Source organism: Sturnira hondurensis, unplaced genomic scaffold (assembly GCF_014824575.4).
Source record: "Sturnira hondurensis isolate 20B ecotype Veracruz unplaced genomic scaffold, ASM1482457v3 Scaffold0006496, whole genome shotgun sequence".
NCBI classification, from domain to species: Eukaryota; Metazoa; Chordata; class Mammalia; order Chiroptera; family Phyllostomidae; genus Sturnira; species Sturnira hondurensis.
The window spans coordinates 20,572,507-20,589,303 of NW_028079127.1; the positions used below are offsets into that span (position 1 = coordinate 20,572,507).

General features: G+C 54.0%; 2 protein-coding genes across 4 annotated transcripts; both read right to left on the minus strand.

Moving 5' to 3' along the window:
- Positions 1 to 139: 139 nt before the first annotated feature.
- TREX1 (three prime repair exonuclease 1) lies at positions 140 to 1,496 on the minus strand. The gene is made up of 2 exons (XM_037049817.1): positions 1,447 to 1,496; positions 140 to 1,147 (listed from the first exon to the last, which is right to left on the minus strand). Exon 2 carries the CDS (start codon positions 1,128 to 1,130, stop codon positions 186 to 188), a length of 945 nt encoding a protein of 314 aa, XP_036905712.1. The 5' UTR covers positions 1,131 to 1,147; positions 1,447 to 1,496; the 3' UTR covers positions 140 to 185.
- On the minus strand, positions 1,118 to 16,155 carry ATRIP (ATR interacting protein). 3 transcript variants are annotated; one of them, XM_037049814.1, is made up of 15 exons: positions 15,813 to 16,155; positions 13,412 to 13,542; positions 12,583 to 12,753; positions 11,704 to 11,822; positions 8,528 to 8,685; positions 8,240 to 8,341; positions 7,754 to 7,883; positions 6,880 to 7,560; positions 3,863 to 3,999; positions 3,641 to 3,732; positions 3,139 to 3,219; positions 2,677 to 2,929; positions 2,217 to 2,285; positions 1,447 to 1,499; positions 1,118 to 1,147 (listed from the first exon to the last, which is right to left on the minus strand). In XM_037049814.1, exons 1-13 carry the CDS (start codon positions 16,054 to 16,056, stop codon positions 2,218 to 2,220), a joined length of 2,367 nt encoding a protein of 788 aa, XP_036905709.1. In that variant the 5' UTR covers positions 16,057 to 16,155; the 3' UTR covers positions 1,118 to 1,147; positions 1,447 to 1,499; position 2,217. The 3 variants fall into 3 exon arrangements, with proteins under 3 accessions (XP_036905709.1, XP_036905710.1, XP_036905711.1); XM_037049815.1 differs by having other exon boundaries at positions 1,447 to 1,502; XM_037049816.1 differs by lacking the exons at positions 1,118 to 1,147; positions 1,447 to 1,499 and adding an exon at positions 2,382 to 2,418.
- Positions 16,156 to 16,797: the final 642 nt, after the last annotated feature.

The window sequence follows — 16,797 nt, forward strand, 5'->3', positions numbered from 1 at the left end:
CGGGTGGTCGACCTGCTAGGCAGGAGGGTGAGGGACAGAGGGACAGAGACTGCCACCCTCTGTGCTCCCGTCCCAGGTGCCTGAGTGTGGGCCGTGGTGCAGGAGGCTCTAAGGCTGCCAAGGACGGTAGAGGCGACAGTGCTCAGTGCTGTGGGGTGTTTATTAGTCAGCCTCTCCTCCTCAGCCTACTGCCCAGGTGTGGCTGGGGACAGCCCATACAGTGTGGCTACTGCCACGGTCACCAAGGCAAGCAGGCCCAGTGGGGCCAGCAGTCCCTCTGTGGGTAAGGATTCAGGGTCCTTCATTGGAGAAAGAACCTTGGACCTCCTGCTCCTCCCAAGCTTGGGGCTGGTGTCTCTGGCTCTGGCCAGGCATGCAGTGGCTGTGGCAGCAGATGACCTTGAGTTGGCTCCAGTAGAGGCTGTGACCCCGTACATGGGCTTGACAGTGCTGAAAGGCCTGGCATGGGCATCCACCCACTGCAGCAGGGCCCTCGGCCTCCACTGGCAGATGCCGAGCAGGGCTAGGACGTCCCCCTCGGCCGTGTGCGAGTCTGGCGGGGCTTGTCCGTACAGGCGTGTGTAGATGCTGCCCAGGCTGTAGCTCTTCCATGGGCCTTGCTGGTGGGGGCTGCCAGCCTGCTCCAGGGCCTTCAGGGCAGCGATGCTATCCACACAGAAGGCGCCATCCAGAGCACTGGCCTCACCCAGTGCAGCCAGCTCTGCCTGGAGCAGGGGAAAGTCGTAGCGGTCGCCATTGTGAGCCACCAGGCACCAGGGCTGTGGCTGGCGCTGCAGGAAGGCCAGGAGCAGGTTGGCCAGGTCGGCGTCGAAACGCTGGCGCCCGTGGGCCGCCAGCATGGCTGTGCTCAGGCCGGTGATCTCGCTGGCTGCAGGGCTACAGGCCTTCCCGGGAGCTACACACAGGGAGAGCTTGTCCACCACTCGGGGTGGTGGGGGCACAGTGGGGGGAGGCCCCCGAAGGGTGGGGGACTTCTCCAGCGCACACCTGTGGACGGCCATCAGGCACAGCTCTGTGATCTTGGGCTGGGAGAAGGGCAGTCCGGTGGCCTCCAGGTCCAAGAAGACGAGGGTCTGCATGGGCCCTGGGGGCAGAGCCTGAGAGCACATGGTACCAGCCACTGAGCCTGGGGAGGAGTCCGCAGAGGGGAGTGGGTGAGTGCCTCATGATAAGATCTACGGCAGGGGTAGGGAGGGTGGGCAGGAGCACACCTCTGGCCCTCCTGGCACAGGCAGGCACCGTTGGTGATTTTTAGGACCCATTTTTAAGGCAGGAAGCCAGAGAGGGTGTGGCTTCCTTAGTGGTATCCTCCGCACATCATGTAGGGGAGGTTGGGTTCTTCCCTTAGTGCCCACTTAGTCTGGGGGTGGTGGGCGGAACCCTTGGCCTCCCCACCCTGCCCAGCCCCTGGGGGTCCTCACTTACCAAGTAGCAGGCAGGCAGCAAGGACTTGGGCTGTGCGCACCAGCTGGATCTTGCTGCTGGCCCCAGAGGTGGGAAGTGAAACTTAGCCTGAGCCCGCCTACCAGGCTGGGGAGAGCCAGGCCCGCCCTGCTAAGTCAGCCTGCCGGTCGCTCTCTTGCCAACACCCATCCCTCCCCAAATACTCCCCCTGACGTGACTCCCCACAGGCCTCCGAGCGGTAGCTGTGGCCCGCTGGCTGGCACAGTGCAGCAGGGCCCTCCCACCGGGGAGAGCTGGCGGAGAGGCAAGGGCAGGGGCACCCAGGCTGTCAGGGAAGGCTGGCTGCAGGGCTCGAGCCTGCCGGAAGGGCCTTGCTATGGCCTTCTCAGCACAAGCCGAGTGGCCCTGCTCACTCAGGGCTGGGGCTCAGGGCTGCTTCCTTCCCTGCTACACAATGGTTTCTTCCCATGGCCCCAGCCCAAAGCAATGACTCAGGACAATTCCACAGGCAGGGCAGGGCTCCTTCCTCCAGGCAGATTCGTTACCATGGGGACTGGTCTCCGCCCCAGCCAGAAACTGGAAGCGAAGGATTGGGAAGAAGGATCGCAGCCTTCCCCTGGCCACTCTGGGTTCCACCCCCCCCAGTCGACAGAGCAGACTCAGCACAGAGCAGAGGCAGGCTACAGGACGGGGCTGGCGTGTTCTAAGACCGCCCGCCACTGCCTTTAATGGGCTCTGAGGGGAGGAAAGCAGAGGGGCTGGCGCCACCATGTGGCTCGGTGCTCACGGACCTCAGCCGCAGTCCATCTCGGGGTCATCTGCCTCGGTCTCCACCGCACAGAGGTCATCCAGGGCCGCCTCTGAGCCAGGGTGGAAGAGGATTGGGTGGTGAAGACCCAAAGTGCTGGGGACTGGGGACTACCTCCCTCCCCTCCCCCACACTTGCAGTAACTAACCAGTCCCTTCCACGCCCAGGCCTTGCTCCCTCAGCTACTGCAAGCAAAGTGATACAAAGGCAATTCAGACAGGGATGTTTCTGGAAAAACCGTGGCTCTGCTGGGCCGACCCAACAGATGGGAGCGAAAGGCAGCTAGCTGGGCACGCTCAGAGAACGGGAGCAGGGAGATAAGGAACCCAGTGCCGGCCAAGGTTGTGGAGGATGGAGGACTGCAGGCCAGCAAGTCTGCCTTGTCCTTGAACTTCAGGGAAAACCCCACAGGTGGGCTGGGGTAGGGCAGGTTGCCAGCTCACCTTCACAGTCGGTCACATCTGGAAGCCCTCGAATCAGCGCACTGACCCCTGGCATCACCTGGTCGTACTGGTGCAGCACCTCCACGCAGTGCACTGCGAAGAGCTTGTCCTTCTGGGACAGGCTGTGCAGCAGCAGCACCGCGTCCCTCAGACAGCGCACTGTCCGCTTCTGCTGCTCGGTCCAGGGGGCCCGCCCCGCCCTCCGCACCGTCAGCCACTGCCTGTGCAGCATCACGGTGAGCACTCTGACCACCTGGGGGTGTGGGGGGCAGTGGTCAGGTCCCACAGTTCCTGCACCCCAACAACGTGCCCGGCTGGGCAGCCCCTGTCCTAGCCACCCCAAGCAAGGAGGGTTTTGAATGGTGTCACTAGGGTCAGAAGCAGCATGGGTCCTTCCACAGGGCCACCTCGACCACCGGACAGGCCTGCCCTGCTGTGCCCCCTGCCGCCCCGGGCACTCACCTCCACGCTGCACTGGCAGTTGGAGCCAGGAACCGGGGAGCGGGGACTCTGCACACCAAGCTTAGCCAGGAGCCACACAGCCTAGAACAGGAGCAGACTGTTCTGGGACAAGGCCCTGATCACAGCAGGGCCCCTCTCCGGCTTCTACAAGAGCTTCCAACTGCTTGTCTGCACTAGTGGGGTTCAAGAGGTGGGGGGCTTTGCAGACCGCACTCAGGACCAACACCTGTGTCTCATCAACAACCCACATGTTCCCAGGCCCCAAAGCCGAGGGGTTCAGTGGTCAGGCAACCCTGCCAAGTCCCAGGCACCCTGGGGTCCACCTTAACCCATCTGTGTAGTGTGGAGCCACCCAAATGAGTTTACCTGTTAATGGCTAGATGGATTCTTGCTACTAAAATTAATTGAAGCTCCCTCTGTCCTGGAGGAAGCAGGGAAAGAGCACTCTGGGGGGCAGGGGGAGTGCAGTGAAGAGTCCACTCAGGGGCTTGGGCATTCTCACCTCCTGTTCCAGTTGAAGCCACTGTCTGTCCGAGGCCGCTTTGTCAGGCCTCGACATGATGTACATATACAGCAGCAGGAGGAGGCACCCCTCTGCAAAGAACACCCCACCTCTCAGGGGTGCCCAGTGCAAGCGGCAGAAGCCCTTAGGGGGCCCTGGCCTGTCCCTGCTGCCTCCCCCCCCTTCCAGAGCAGCCCGACACCTGCTGCTGCCTGGCTTTACCTGAGTGGGAGCAGAGCTGAGGCACAAGCTCCCCGCTGTCCACCAGGAGGGACAGGAGCTCAACGATGAGCATCACACTGGGCAGAGGTGTCTCTGGGCTAAGGCACTGCGGCAGCACAGGGAACACGCTCTGGAACCTAAAACACAGGGGCCCAGAGGGACGTGACCCTTCCAACCCAGCCCCACAATCCACCCTCTTCATGACAGGGAGCAGGAAATTCAAGCAGGCCGGACGGAGGGGAAATTGTGCAGGCAAACCTGGGTTCAAATGCCAGCCAACGGCCACCCACTTTTACAGGAACCAGTGGGCACTGCCTTTGCCTGCTGTGGCTTAGAGATGACAGACCCTTACCTGGTACAGTGCCACCTAGTAAATTGCAGTTGCCTCCGAGGACCTGGGATACCTGGCCTTCACATTGCTCCTGGGCTCTTTCCTGCCTCAGCTCCCAAATATGGAGGTAGGTCAGTGGGGAGAGAAGTGTCCTCTGTGCCTTCCCAAAGGACTGGCTAAGCTCTGGGAGTGACGGATGGACTGGGCGATGGCTGGTTGCATGAGACCACTCATTAAGCAAGGGGGGCCGTTTTCTCCACTTGGCAGGACTCGCCAGCTCCTCTTGTGGCATGGGTGAGGGGCTCTGGGCGCACCCTCCCCCAGGTGTCAGGCTAAAGGGACCATTGTCACCAAGGAACCAAATGCTAAGACAACCATTGCTGTTTGCCCAACCTATACAGCCTCATGGTGGGGAGGCCACGCTACATGTGTGCCCCCCGCCCACGCCCACAGTGCCTTAGCACACAGCACCCACTGAGAGTGAGGGACCCTCCTCAGGGAGCACAAGGAAGCAAGTCCTCACTATTTGGGGCAGACTCGTTTGGGAGCCAATTTCCAGTCGCCAGGGAGTGCGCCACTTGATGGGAAACTGGGGTTTACCCTGCTTGTTAGAAAGGGCCCCTAACTGGTCCTCTCAAGTCCCTGAAACTACCTGCATGTAAAATCCGTCTTTATATACAACACAGTGGTTTCCAGTTTCTCTTTTTAATCCTTACCTGAGGACATGCTCACTGCCTGTGGAGAGGGCGAAGGAAGGGAAGAACACCTGTGTGAGAGACACAGGCCTCACCAGGGCCCGAATGTGCAGCCCAGGGCTGTGCCCTGACCCGGACTCAAACCTGCGGCCTTTTGGTTCATGGGACAACACTCCGACCGACAGATCCACACAGGCCAGGGTTCCAAACTGTCTTTGACTACACTAAGGCCTTCTTTCTGTTTGTTTTAGCAGCGAACGCACTGTTCTGGGTGGAGCTGGGAATGAGACCTGTCTGCTCGAAAGGCCCTGCCACCCTAGAAGCTGGGGGAACAACCCTGGGCTTAGTGCTGCAACAGACACAGTAGGAAGACAAAGACCCAAAGGTCTGGGGGTGACTTGCCCTCGAGCCCAGGTGGGCAATGGAGCCCTTAGTGAGGCCACGGCCTGTCAGCATCGCACACGGCTTTAGAGCCTTGGTGGCACCTGTCTCTAGCTTTTATGCCAAGGTCAAGTGGAAGTTGTGCAGTGGTGGAGTTCAGCTTGCCAGCCTTATGGAATTCGGAGGAGAAACACTGAGTGGGAGGTGGTGCCAGACAGCGATCAAGAACAATGGGTCACCCTGGCTGGTATGGCTCAGTGGATTGAGTGCCAGCCTGTGAACTGAAAGGTTGCTGGTTTGATTCCCAGCTGGGGCACGTGCCTTGGTTGTGGGCCAGGTCCCCAGTTGGGGGAATGCGAGAGGCAGCCACATACTTATGTTTCTCTCCCTCTCTTTCTCCCGTTTCTCTAAAAATAAATAAATAAAAATTTTAAAAGCAATGGCTCAGGAGACTGCTCTGAAAGGCCCCAGCAAGCTCACTCCGGGATTTCAGAGGCGCTCCCCACCTCCCACAGGTTGTCACTCTGCAACGCAGAGGGCGCCCGGGCGCCAGGCTGTGTGAGGACAGCTGAGGGTCTCTCACGAGCCGGTGAGCAGAAGCATCGTCTGGCCTGTGGTGACAGCCCATGAAATGGCTTTTCGGGGTCCTATGGAAATGGTGAGCAGGAACGGAACGATGGTGTATCCAAGAGAAATGGCGAAAATGTGGTTCCTGGTATTCATTCACTCAACACATAGGGATCAAGCACATAGGGATCAGCCCCACGGAGCTGGGCTGCGTCCTGGCGGCTGGGCGGAGGCCCTGCGCCTACTGAGCAGCCCCCACTACGCTGCAGTACCGGCTTTAGCTCGGGCACCGCCTTTAGGATGGACCAGACCTGCCAGAATGCATTCAGGTAGAAACCAGGGTCTGGGAGTGTTTTTAGAAACAGGTGTCTAAGCGAAGAGAGGAGAACGTATGCACAGCCAGTAGAGTCATCCCAACATCGGACCTGGCCTGAGGGGGAGCAGCGGAGATAGGGTCCCTGGATTAGAGGGTGGGCTGGACGAGGCTCTGGGACCCCAACTTAGGAACCGAGGACAAGTGTTCCTGAGCTAGGTGAACTTCACCACCACTTCCGACAGACCATGAGAGCAACCAACCTGTGGCTTAGGCCAGCGAAGGGCACCATGACTGGCAGATTCCCAGCAAGGCCCCACCCCCTCTGCTGCCTTAGGGAACCCATCAAACTGAAATGAGGCTGTGGCACGTGGTCTTCACCTGATCCATGTCCCAGGTTCAAGGGCCTCTTGGCTCAGCCTTGGCCCCGGGGGACAGGACGCTCTCCTGCAGTGGCTAACTGTGTTCTTTTACCACACGTGTTTTTTGCTCCCCTGCTGTACAGAGGCAGAATGAGGCCAAATAAACCACTTCCTTCATTCTCCCAATACCTGGTCCCACTTCCCATCACTTCAGAGCTCCCTGAACAAAGCCTTAGAGCCTAAACCAAAGCTTAGAACTGAGCAGTATAGATACGTCAGGACATGAGCGAAGTACAAGGGCCACAGGATAAGCCTCAAGAGGTCAGGTAAGACCCACGAAGAATCGTGACTCCCTCACTGCATTATACCTGGGCAAGAGGTCAAAGGGAGAGTTTTCAGCTGATTTCACCAACACCTGCAGGCACTGGCTGAGGACATTGGCTTGAAGGTGACCTGGTGCTGCAGAAGACAGCGTCAACAGACGGAGAAGCATCTTCAGAAGTGGATGCTGGTCTTGGTGGTCGGCAAGCCCCCCTGGGGTTGACATCCCAGCCCCAGGGGAAGCCAGGCTGGGGTTTCCCTCGCCAGCAGCAGAATGGGCCCCTGCTCCTGACAGTAACAGGTTGACGACAGCGCCGCTGTGGCACGCCAGGTGCTGGAGGACGTGCAGTGAGGCCACACACAGGTTCTCCAGGTGGCAGAGTGAGTCCTCAGCGCTGGCTTCTACCCTGGAGCTCACGCGGGAGGACTGCGCTGGGGAGTCCCCAGGGATCCCACTTCTCTTGGCGACCGACGAGTCCTGCAGAGCCTGGCAGTGTAGGCCGATGAAGAACTGCACCAGGGGCAGGAGGTGCACAGCTCCAGGAAACTGGCAGAGTGGGAAGGCCGTCCTGCCCCCCTCGGCTGGGTCCCTGTCACACGAGCCTTCATCCCTGGCGATCATGTTCAGTCCAGTAAGTGCCAGGTTCTGGGCTTCTCTAAGGTCCGAGAGGGGAAATGACCCATCGCGAGAACCTGTGGTCCTGAGGCTTGAAATCCCAGTCAAGGTACTGGCAACAGACACAAAAGAAAATACACGAGCACAAGATGGAGATAGGGTGAAAGGCCCCAGACAACCTGCCTGCCAAATTCTCCAGTTACCTTGCCCGCCGCACGGGCCTTCCGGGCTGGCCAAGTCCCAGAAAGACACCTGCTTCCTGGAAACTTCTTTCTGAACAGGCTTTTTGGGAGCCTCACACTTACCTGCCACACCCCGGTGGCTGTGAGAGGGTGCCGGTGGGAGCCTCAGAGCCACTGCTCAGGAGGTGACACAGCCCGACAGACGACCCTGGGACCAAAGGCTGCTTCAGAAGAAGGGTTATCAAGATGGAACCTGCAGAGAACAAGGTGCCTCTAGAAGGTTGTGACACGGGGGGGCTTTCTGTGGCCTCAGAAGGAAAAAGTGGGCATTCCTTGGATGCCAACTGTCCTCTAAGCTGCCACCGAGTCCCCCTGAGACACCCATGGGTGCAGAGGCTCTGGGACATACCTGCTCTCGGCCCCTTCCATTTTACAGCCTTCTGTTTGGGTCACATCTACGACTTCCCTGGACCCTCTAAAGGACTGCCTGGGGCACTGGTCCCCAGAGCCGTGGACAGGTCCTCAGGCACTGGCCGAGCACAGTGGCGGCAACGCAAAGGACAGTCGGAGCTGTGCCGGCCTCCTGCCAAAGGAGCAGGGTCCCGGTACCTCGAGTGTTTGATGTCTGCATCAGGCTGTCCCCAAGGCGGTTTTCGGACTCTTCTTGCTTTATCAGGTCACCTCCCAGACTCTGGGTCTTATTTTCTGAAACTGGATAAAATGTGAATCAAAACTGGAGCACAAAAGCACAGACGTATCGGAAACAAACCACTCCCACTGTGCCCTGTCAGAATTGGTGGCCCACAGAAATGAGGAGAAAATAAATACTCATTGTTTTAAGCCACAAGCGTGGGTGACCTGTCGCACAGCAAACAAATGCTGGATAGACTGACTTACCCTCTCTACCCGCCAGCGCCTTGTACCCGGGCTCTGCCCGGCGGGGGTGGGGAAGAGGCGTGCTGGCACCGAAGGACCCCTTTGTGGGGAAAGACGGCTTTCCGAACTGCGGAGAACATGCTTCTGGCTTCGGGACCACAGAAGGGCTTTTCCTAGGACTGGAGACAGTCAACCATGAAAGCAAAGTAAAGATTCTGCTAAAACCACTTAAAATACCTGGTTATAAAACTTCTGACAAGCTTTAAACTTTTCATACCTAGGCAATTTGATCAAAGATTTTACCTGCTATACAACTGTCACTCTTTGTCAGGACAGAAGTATAAAGGCATTTTCACAAAAAAACCGGAATACTGCCATTTATGACAACATGGATGAATCTGGAGTATGACGCTAAGTGAAACAAGTCAGACGGAAAAGGACAAGAACCATATGACTTCACTCATATGTGGGATATAAAACAAAAAAGAACAAATGAACAACCAACAACAAACCCATAGACGGAGAGCAGTATGGTGGTTACCAGAAAGGAAGGGGGTGGGGGAAGGCAGTGGGTACAGGGGTCAAATACACGGTGACAGAAGGAGACTTGACTTTGGGTGGTGAGCACACCATGGAGTGCACAGATGTGGTATTACAGTTGTACACCTAAGACTTGTATAACATTAACCAGTGTTATTAAAAAAAAGAAATGTAGTAAGGCTTAGCAATGCAGTAATGAAAATGCAAAGCAGAAAAAGCAATTCAAGGCATCTTGGCCCGAAGTGTTGAAAAATCTTTCATTTATTTCCATATTTTTCTTTCTTTCTTTTTTTAATACTTTTATTTATTCATTTTCAGAGAGAGGGGAAGGGAAGGAGAAAGAGAGGGAGAGAAACATCAACGTGTGGTTGCCTCTCATGGGTCCCCTGCTGGGAACTGGCCTGCAACCCAGGCAATGTGTGCCCTGACTGGGAATCAAACCGCGATTGTGTGGTTCGCAGGCCTGTGCTCAATCCACTGAGCTACACCAGCCAGGGCTGGAATACTTCTTTCTAGCCCCTTCTTGCCTGTAAGGTCTCTTTTGAGAAATCTGCTGACAGTCTGATGGGAACTCCTTTGTAGGTGACTGTCCCCTTATCTCCTGCTGCTTCTAGGATTCTCCCCTTCATTTTAATCTTGGGCAATGTAATTATGATGTGCCTTGGTGTGTTCCTTCTTGGGTCCAACTTCTTTGGGACTCTCTGAGCTTCCTGGGTTTCCTGGAAGTCTATTTCCTTTGCCAGATTGGGGAAGTTCTCCTTTATTATTTGTTCAAATATGTTTTCCACTTGTGGCTATTTCCTTTCCCCTTCTGGTACCTCTATAATTTGGATGTTGGAACGATTAAAGATGTCCTGGAGGTTCCTAAGCCTCTCCTCAATTTTTTTAATTCTTGTTTCTTTATTCTTTTCTGGTTGGATGTTTCATTCTTCCTTCTGGTCCACTCCATTGATTTGAGTTCCAGTTTCCTTTCCATCGCTATTGGTTTCCTGTGCATTTCCCTTCATTTCAATTAGTTTAGCCTTCATATGTTCCTCTAATTTGTGACTATAATCAACCAGTTCTGTGAATATCCTGATCACAAGTGTTTTGAACTGTGCATCTGAGAGGTTCACTATTTCTCGGTCACTTAGAGTTATCGGCTCTGGGGCTTTGAGTTCTTCTTGAGCCATATTTTGGACTGTTCGTGCCTGTTACATATGAGGAGCAGAGCCCTAGGTGTTCACCAGGGCGGGGCAACTCAGTTGCTGGGTTGTGNGGGGGGGGGGGGGGGGGGGGCCGCATGCTGCATCTCACTGCTCATTCCTTTGCTGGGTTTATCTGCACGCGCGAATGTGCAACCGCACTCAGCCTGCCCCACACCCTCACTGGGTCCAAGATGCTACCACGGCTGCCTGGGTCGCCTGGGTCAGGGATCCTTTCTGCCCAACCCTGCTCTGCTGCTGGCTCCGCCCCTCTTACCGGTCCTGGTTGAATGGTTTGTTGTTGTAAGACTTCCGTATAGTTCAGTTTTCTGTTTTTGGCTGCGTCTTTGTTTACTAAACCTTTGTTGTATTCAAACTTGGTTGTGGGAGAAGGCACAGTGTTTCCACTTATGCCTCCATCTTGGCGGAAGTCCCGTGACCTGTTTTTTAATTAAAAGATTTGCAGTAGAAACAGGGCCAATTAAAAGGCATGTTGTCTTGCGACGTGAACATGGAGCTGGCTCCTCTGCACCGTGGAATCTGCGTTAGAGAGGCAGCCTGAATGCTCGGACCGGGCCAGGCCACGCCAAGGCCCTTCTGTGTGAGGGGGTGAGGGTGGGCTCCCTCTGCCCTCCCGTCTCACCTGGACTAGACAAGGCAAGAGTTCAGTTTCACACACTGCCCACTAGGAGCAAAGGCAGCAGAATGCTCGATACTGGAAAAAGACGCCCTGACCCACGTTATTCAAATTTCAAAGCTGATCCTGACACCGTGCCAGACTTTTCTGGCAGGCAGGGAGCAGGACGCAGGCCCTGCACGAGTTCATCACACCTGCAGCAAAAAAGCAGGGGCTGCTGGACAAAAATCCCAGGGCAGCAAATGAGAAAAAATATTCCAAGTAGTTGGGACTGAATTATACTTATGCTTGGGGCAAAGTCAGTTATTTAAAACAAATTCCAGCCCTGGCTGGCGTGGCTCAGTGGACTGAATGCCGGTCTGTGAACCAAAAGGTTGTCAGTACAATTCCCGGTCTGGGTGCATGCTGGGTTGTCGGCCAGGTCCCCCAGTTAGGGCCACAGAGGCAACTGATCGATGTTTCTCTCACACTGATGTTTCTCACCTTCTCTTTCTCCCTCCCTTCCCCTAGCTCTAAAAAGAAATAAAATCTTTAAATAAAACAAAATACATAAAAATGAAGACTGGCCCACCCCAAAGGTTTGGGGAGACCTTGTGAGCCTTATTCTAGCCCGAGCAGCTGTGCTGAGAAAGCCCTACGCAGAGGAAGCACATCTAGGGTGGGGCCTTCGTGCTGTGATGCCCCACGCCATTCACGCTCCGACCAAGCCGGCTTTGAGGCCTTCAAAGAGTGGACCCAGGCCCACGGCAGAGTCTACATGGGCCTCCTCCAGGACCAGCCTTTGTATTCTTCAGACTTTTTACTGAACCGAACTCTCCCTCCAGCACCATCGTTACCTGCCATGGGAGGTGGAGGGCACAGCCAGTTTATTTGCTCGTTCACTGCTTTGAAGCTTTGTCCTTAATTCATTCATCTCTGCATCTTTAAACTGGAGTTCGGACTGCAGTGACTGGAGCTGGAAGGCAGAGAAACACAGTTCATCATATATACGAAACTGCCTCTGGGCTTCAGAGTCTCCAGCTAATGGAAAACACACAGTGAGGAATGAGAATGAACGTCTGCTGTGACACAGATGTCCCAAAGGGTCAGGCTTGAGCCTTCCTTCTGAAAGCCAATATGATATCCTAGAAAGAGATTTTGACCTGAGCTATTGTGAGGTAGTCTGTGAGGGTTCAAACACCATTTACTCAGCCTCTCTGAACTTGAGCTTATCTGTGACAGGAATACCTGTCTTTACAGTTGGGGGCATTAAATGATCAATGTCAAGTGGGAGGCATGGAGCTAGACCAGGTGCCATATCTCACGATAGGCTGACCTCTCAGTGAACGCAATGGTGTACAATTCCAGGTCTTCCTGAAACTCAGGGCAGGAAGCCAGTGCCTTTCCCTTTGGTGCACACTAGATCAGCTGTTTCTGATCTGCCAACAGAGCCCTGATTTAAACCTGACCATTTTCTGAAAGGTCTAAGCTAGTGATGTGTTCCTGCCAAGACCAACTACCACAGCAGAGCAGTTTCGTCCACGTCCCTTTCCAAACCACGTGCAGAGCCTGAAGAAAAGCACATGCAGTTAGCTGGCAGTGGAAAGTACCGACACAAAGGACTGCTGAGGGCCTCCTGGGAGGTTTACAGGCAACTGTGGGCACTGCTTCTGCGGGAATTCAGTGAGCAGGCAAAGCTGGTGTCCATACCAACCAAAACAAATGCTCTGGGTCACCTTTTTAGAGAATTCCTTTTCTTTGTCACTGAGAGCCTGAGCTTTCTCCTGTTCAAGAAAGTAATGGGATCTTCTCTGTTCCTCTAAAATGGATTCTGTTTGGTGCAGCGAGTCCCGCAGAATTTTAATTTCTCCATTTTTAATGAGGACTTCTTCTTCCATTGCCTTCATCTGTAAATCCCAAATCAATTTTGTGAAAAGCTGGTCAAGCAAAATTATACACGTACTTATTTCAACATGTAGCTCCAGAGATGGAGAAGGCCCAGGTGACATGTGTGCTGCAAGACCAATGAGCGCTCAAATACCCGCACCAACCAGACGTCACCACTCACATCCAGCAAGGCAGCACAAAGACACACTTGTCATGCATGCACACAGATTCTGGGGGCTCTACTCTAGTAAGTCTTAAACAATCTGGGTTACACACTTCACAGAAGTGAAATTCCACATTATATTGCTGGTTTTCTTAGGGACCCAGGTCGGTCATACAAAGGATGTCTGCTTTTTTGCAAAACTCCTCATGAAAACAGCATCCATTATGGTGCTGTGTTCCTGACATGGCACGTGCTGTAAATTTACCAATGTGCCGAAACAAGAAGCTTTAGATTCTTTTTGGATCTGGCATACAGGGCTTCCCTTCTTGCCTGGTCTGTTAGGAATCTTAGGATTCAGTTTCTTTCAGATTTAATTTTCTGGCTTTCAATACTCAGCCTCCCCCTGTTTGGGGGTGACTTCTGGACTCTTGTATTAAAACTTTTACATATTTTATTGCACAACACATACATAAATGAGTGAACTAGCTGTAAAAACCACAAGTTAAGTCACTTACCTTTTCTTTAAGTTCTTTATACTGGGCCTGAAGTAACTCTAATTCAAAATTATCTTTAACTGGAACACTCTCTCTGTTTTTGCCTGCAGAATTTTGGGGCATTCCATCTAATCTGGGCACATTATGAGCACCTGTAAAAAACAGTTCCCATACACTTTTCAGGACCCAACATTTTCTCACTTTTGCCAGACAATGCTGAAAAGAATCACTCTTGAAAGCAATTTAGAGAAAGATCTAGTAAGCAATATAAGTATTTCCCAATCTAGGAATGATTCAAACTCATAAATGAGCCTTACAAAATAACAGGTCCTGCCACTTTTTCCTCATTGTCCACCCAATTTTAAGTCTCACCTAAAGGCTGAAAGGCATTGTGAAGATATCGCTGGTCAGAACTCAGTGATTAGTCAACAATATTTACTGAGCACCTACAATTTGCCAGGCATGATTTAGTCTCCAAAGGTACAATGGTGAGCAAAATGGATTGTCTTTACCCTCATGGAGCTTACAGGACATTAAAAAAGTAATCCCATGTATGCCCTGGCTGGTGTGGCTCAGTGGATTGAGCACTGGCCTGGAAATTGAAAAGTCACTGGTTTGATCCCTAGTCAGGGCACATGCCTGCAACCCAGGCATGTGCTGGGTTGCAGGTCAAGTCCCCAGCTGGGGGCGTGTGAAAAGCAACCAATCAATGTATCTCTCGCATGTTTCTCTCCCTCTCTTTCTCCTTCCCTTCCCTGCTAATAGTAAATAAATAAAATGTTTTTAAAAATCACATGTATAAATGTAGAACAACTGTGAGAAGAGCTGCAGAGAACATAGGAAAGCCTATAATGAGGGGACTTGATCCAACTGAATGACTGGAAGGGATGACTGAGCTGAGACGAAGAATGAGCAGGAATTAACCAGATGAGATGGGATGGGGGATGGAAGGAAAGAACACCCAATGTACAAGAAATAGCAATGTGCGAAGTTTCTGTATTGTAAAGAAGTAGGGAGGATTCCAGGACTAAAGCAGTCAGTGTGGCTAACATCCAGAGAGGAAGAGCGAATGGGGCAGACCACGCCACAGTAAGGATTTTGACCAATGGAAAGTCATCAAAGAGCTTTGAGTAAGGGTGTTCACCTGTATCAGAGCGAGACACAGCGATCTGAGCTCTGAAAAGATCACTCTGGCCATGGTGTGAAGTCTGACGTGTAAGGAGTCAAGACTGGAATCAGGAAGATAATTTAGCAGATTATTGTGCAGGGGACAGGTGATGGTAACTTAGATCAGGGAGATGGTAGAGATGATGCAAAGAGGATGGATTCCAGAGACAGATTAAGGCAGAATTATGGCCCTGGCTGGTGTGGCTCAGTGGACTGAGTATAAGTCTGCCAACCAAGGGGTTGCTGGTTCGATTCCTGGTCCAGGCACATGCCAGGGTTGCAGGCTGAGTCTCCGGTGGTGGGGAGCGCATGGGAGGTACCCACACATTGATGTTTTTCTCCCTCTTTCTTCTTCCCTTCCCCCCTCTCTAAAACTAAGTAAATCAAATCTTTAAAAAAGAAGGTAGAAGGTACACTTATGGGATTTAGAAAGGAATTAGATGTGTGGTCAAGGAAAGGGAACTGTTGCCTGTGTCACCTGATGGACAGTGGTGCTGGTCCCTGTCCTGTAGGACATTTCGTCACCAACCAGTGTTTCTGAATGTCTGCTTTTCCAGGCACCATGCTGCGCATGCTGGAGGATGACGGGGTTTCCAGGAAGTGACTGTGGGAGTTAAGATGCCTGTGACCCATCCAAGTAGAGATGCGGGGTGCTCTCAAAACCTTTCTTTCAGGGAGCCCCCGAGGCTTCACTCATTCCCCAGCTGGAATGTAAGCGCCATAAAGGAAAGGAAGGGGTTTGTGACTTTTGCTCGTTGCTAAGTGTGCTGCAGTTCCTAAGGTCTGAGCACCTACTGCAATGTATTGGTTGTAAAAACAGAATAAGCCTCTTGTATCTCTTGCCTCTGCCTGGTCCCTGTTGTGCTCAAAGGGGGGCAGTGGTCTTCATCAGCTCTAAAGCCTCCCAAACCTGTTACAAGAACGGGTCTTTATGAGTAGGTAGAGATGGTTCTGATGGTGGTGGGAGTCGTGTTTCAAGGATCTCTGTTAGAACTAAGAACCTAGTGGCCCTAAGTTCAGAAACTAAAGTAAAATGTTTGACATTCCTGATCCATTTCTCCCCAATATCAAAGGCCCTTTTTGGACACAACCGCTGCTTAAATCAAGATGTTCCTATATTTTAAAAAAGTGAAGGCGCAGTGTGGGTGCAAGACACCGAGAGCCGCGGTCGACACGGTTCCGAAGCCACAGTCACCATGGATGTCTGGCGAGGTCTGCATCACCCTCGGGGGAAAAGACCCCTAGGAGCACTCACTGGACACATCCCGAGCCGCGAACGGGCAATGGCTCAGGGCCTGTGACGCCAGGATGTCGAGCTCCTCCAGGTCGTCTGCGGTGAAATCTTCGTGAGGGCCGAACGGGTCCTCGGGGTCCTCGGGGTCCGCGGGGACGCCCCGGGCCCGCTTGCTCGGAGGCTGCCGGGCGCTGGGCGAAGGTCCAGGACTAGGGGCCTGGGGCCCGCTCCGCCTTCTGCTGCCCGGCGCGGGGGCTCCAGCCATGCCTGCCGCCGGCCACTCTCCGAAAGCACGGAACCGGATCTCGTAGCCACGAGGACCAAACGCAGGACCAACCGCCCGCGCGCCGCCGACCGCCTCAGCCGCCGGGGCCACGCCCCCGAGTCCACGGGCCAATCAGCTGGCAGCCTGCGGGCGCGGAGAATTGACACACATCTGAGCGCGCCGCGGGCCTCCGGTGAATGCCTGCTGTTCTCGGTCGCGCTCGGCTCTCTGGTACTCCGGATGTGGTTCAGTGGGTCTGTGGCCGGAACTCTGCCGTGTAATCTGAGCAACTGGGAGTGTGGGTGCTGGGCTCACCAGCCCCACCGCGCGGGTGACTGCGCGTGGAGTACAGAATCGCGCTGGAGGCGTTGGCCATGACATTCACTCGTGCGAATGAGAATCGAGGCAGCTAGCATTCAGGTGGCATTCTCTGCCACCTCGCTGTCCTTCCGCGGGACCCACCTGGACCCTCCTCTCAAGTACCCAGACGTTCTCTTGGGGAGGAGTCCGGGAGAGTGGGGTTGGACGGGGAGTATTAATAGAACTGTTGTGAGCAAACGTGTTTGAGAACAGTAAGTGTTTTGAGTGTGTACATGTGAGGTAGGTCCGGGGAAGAAAGTCTAAGAGGTGATCCTGAAAACGTCGTGCCTGTGTTGGAGGAGGGTGGGAGCTAACTGCTCAGGCAATTAACACCATTCATTCATTTCTCTGGGAGTGCTTGTGTGGTTTTGTCCCAAGTGC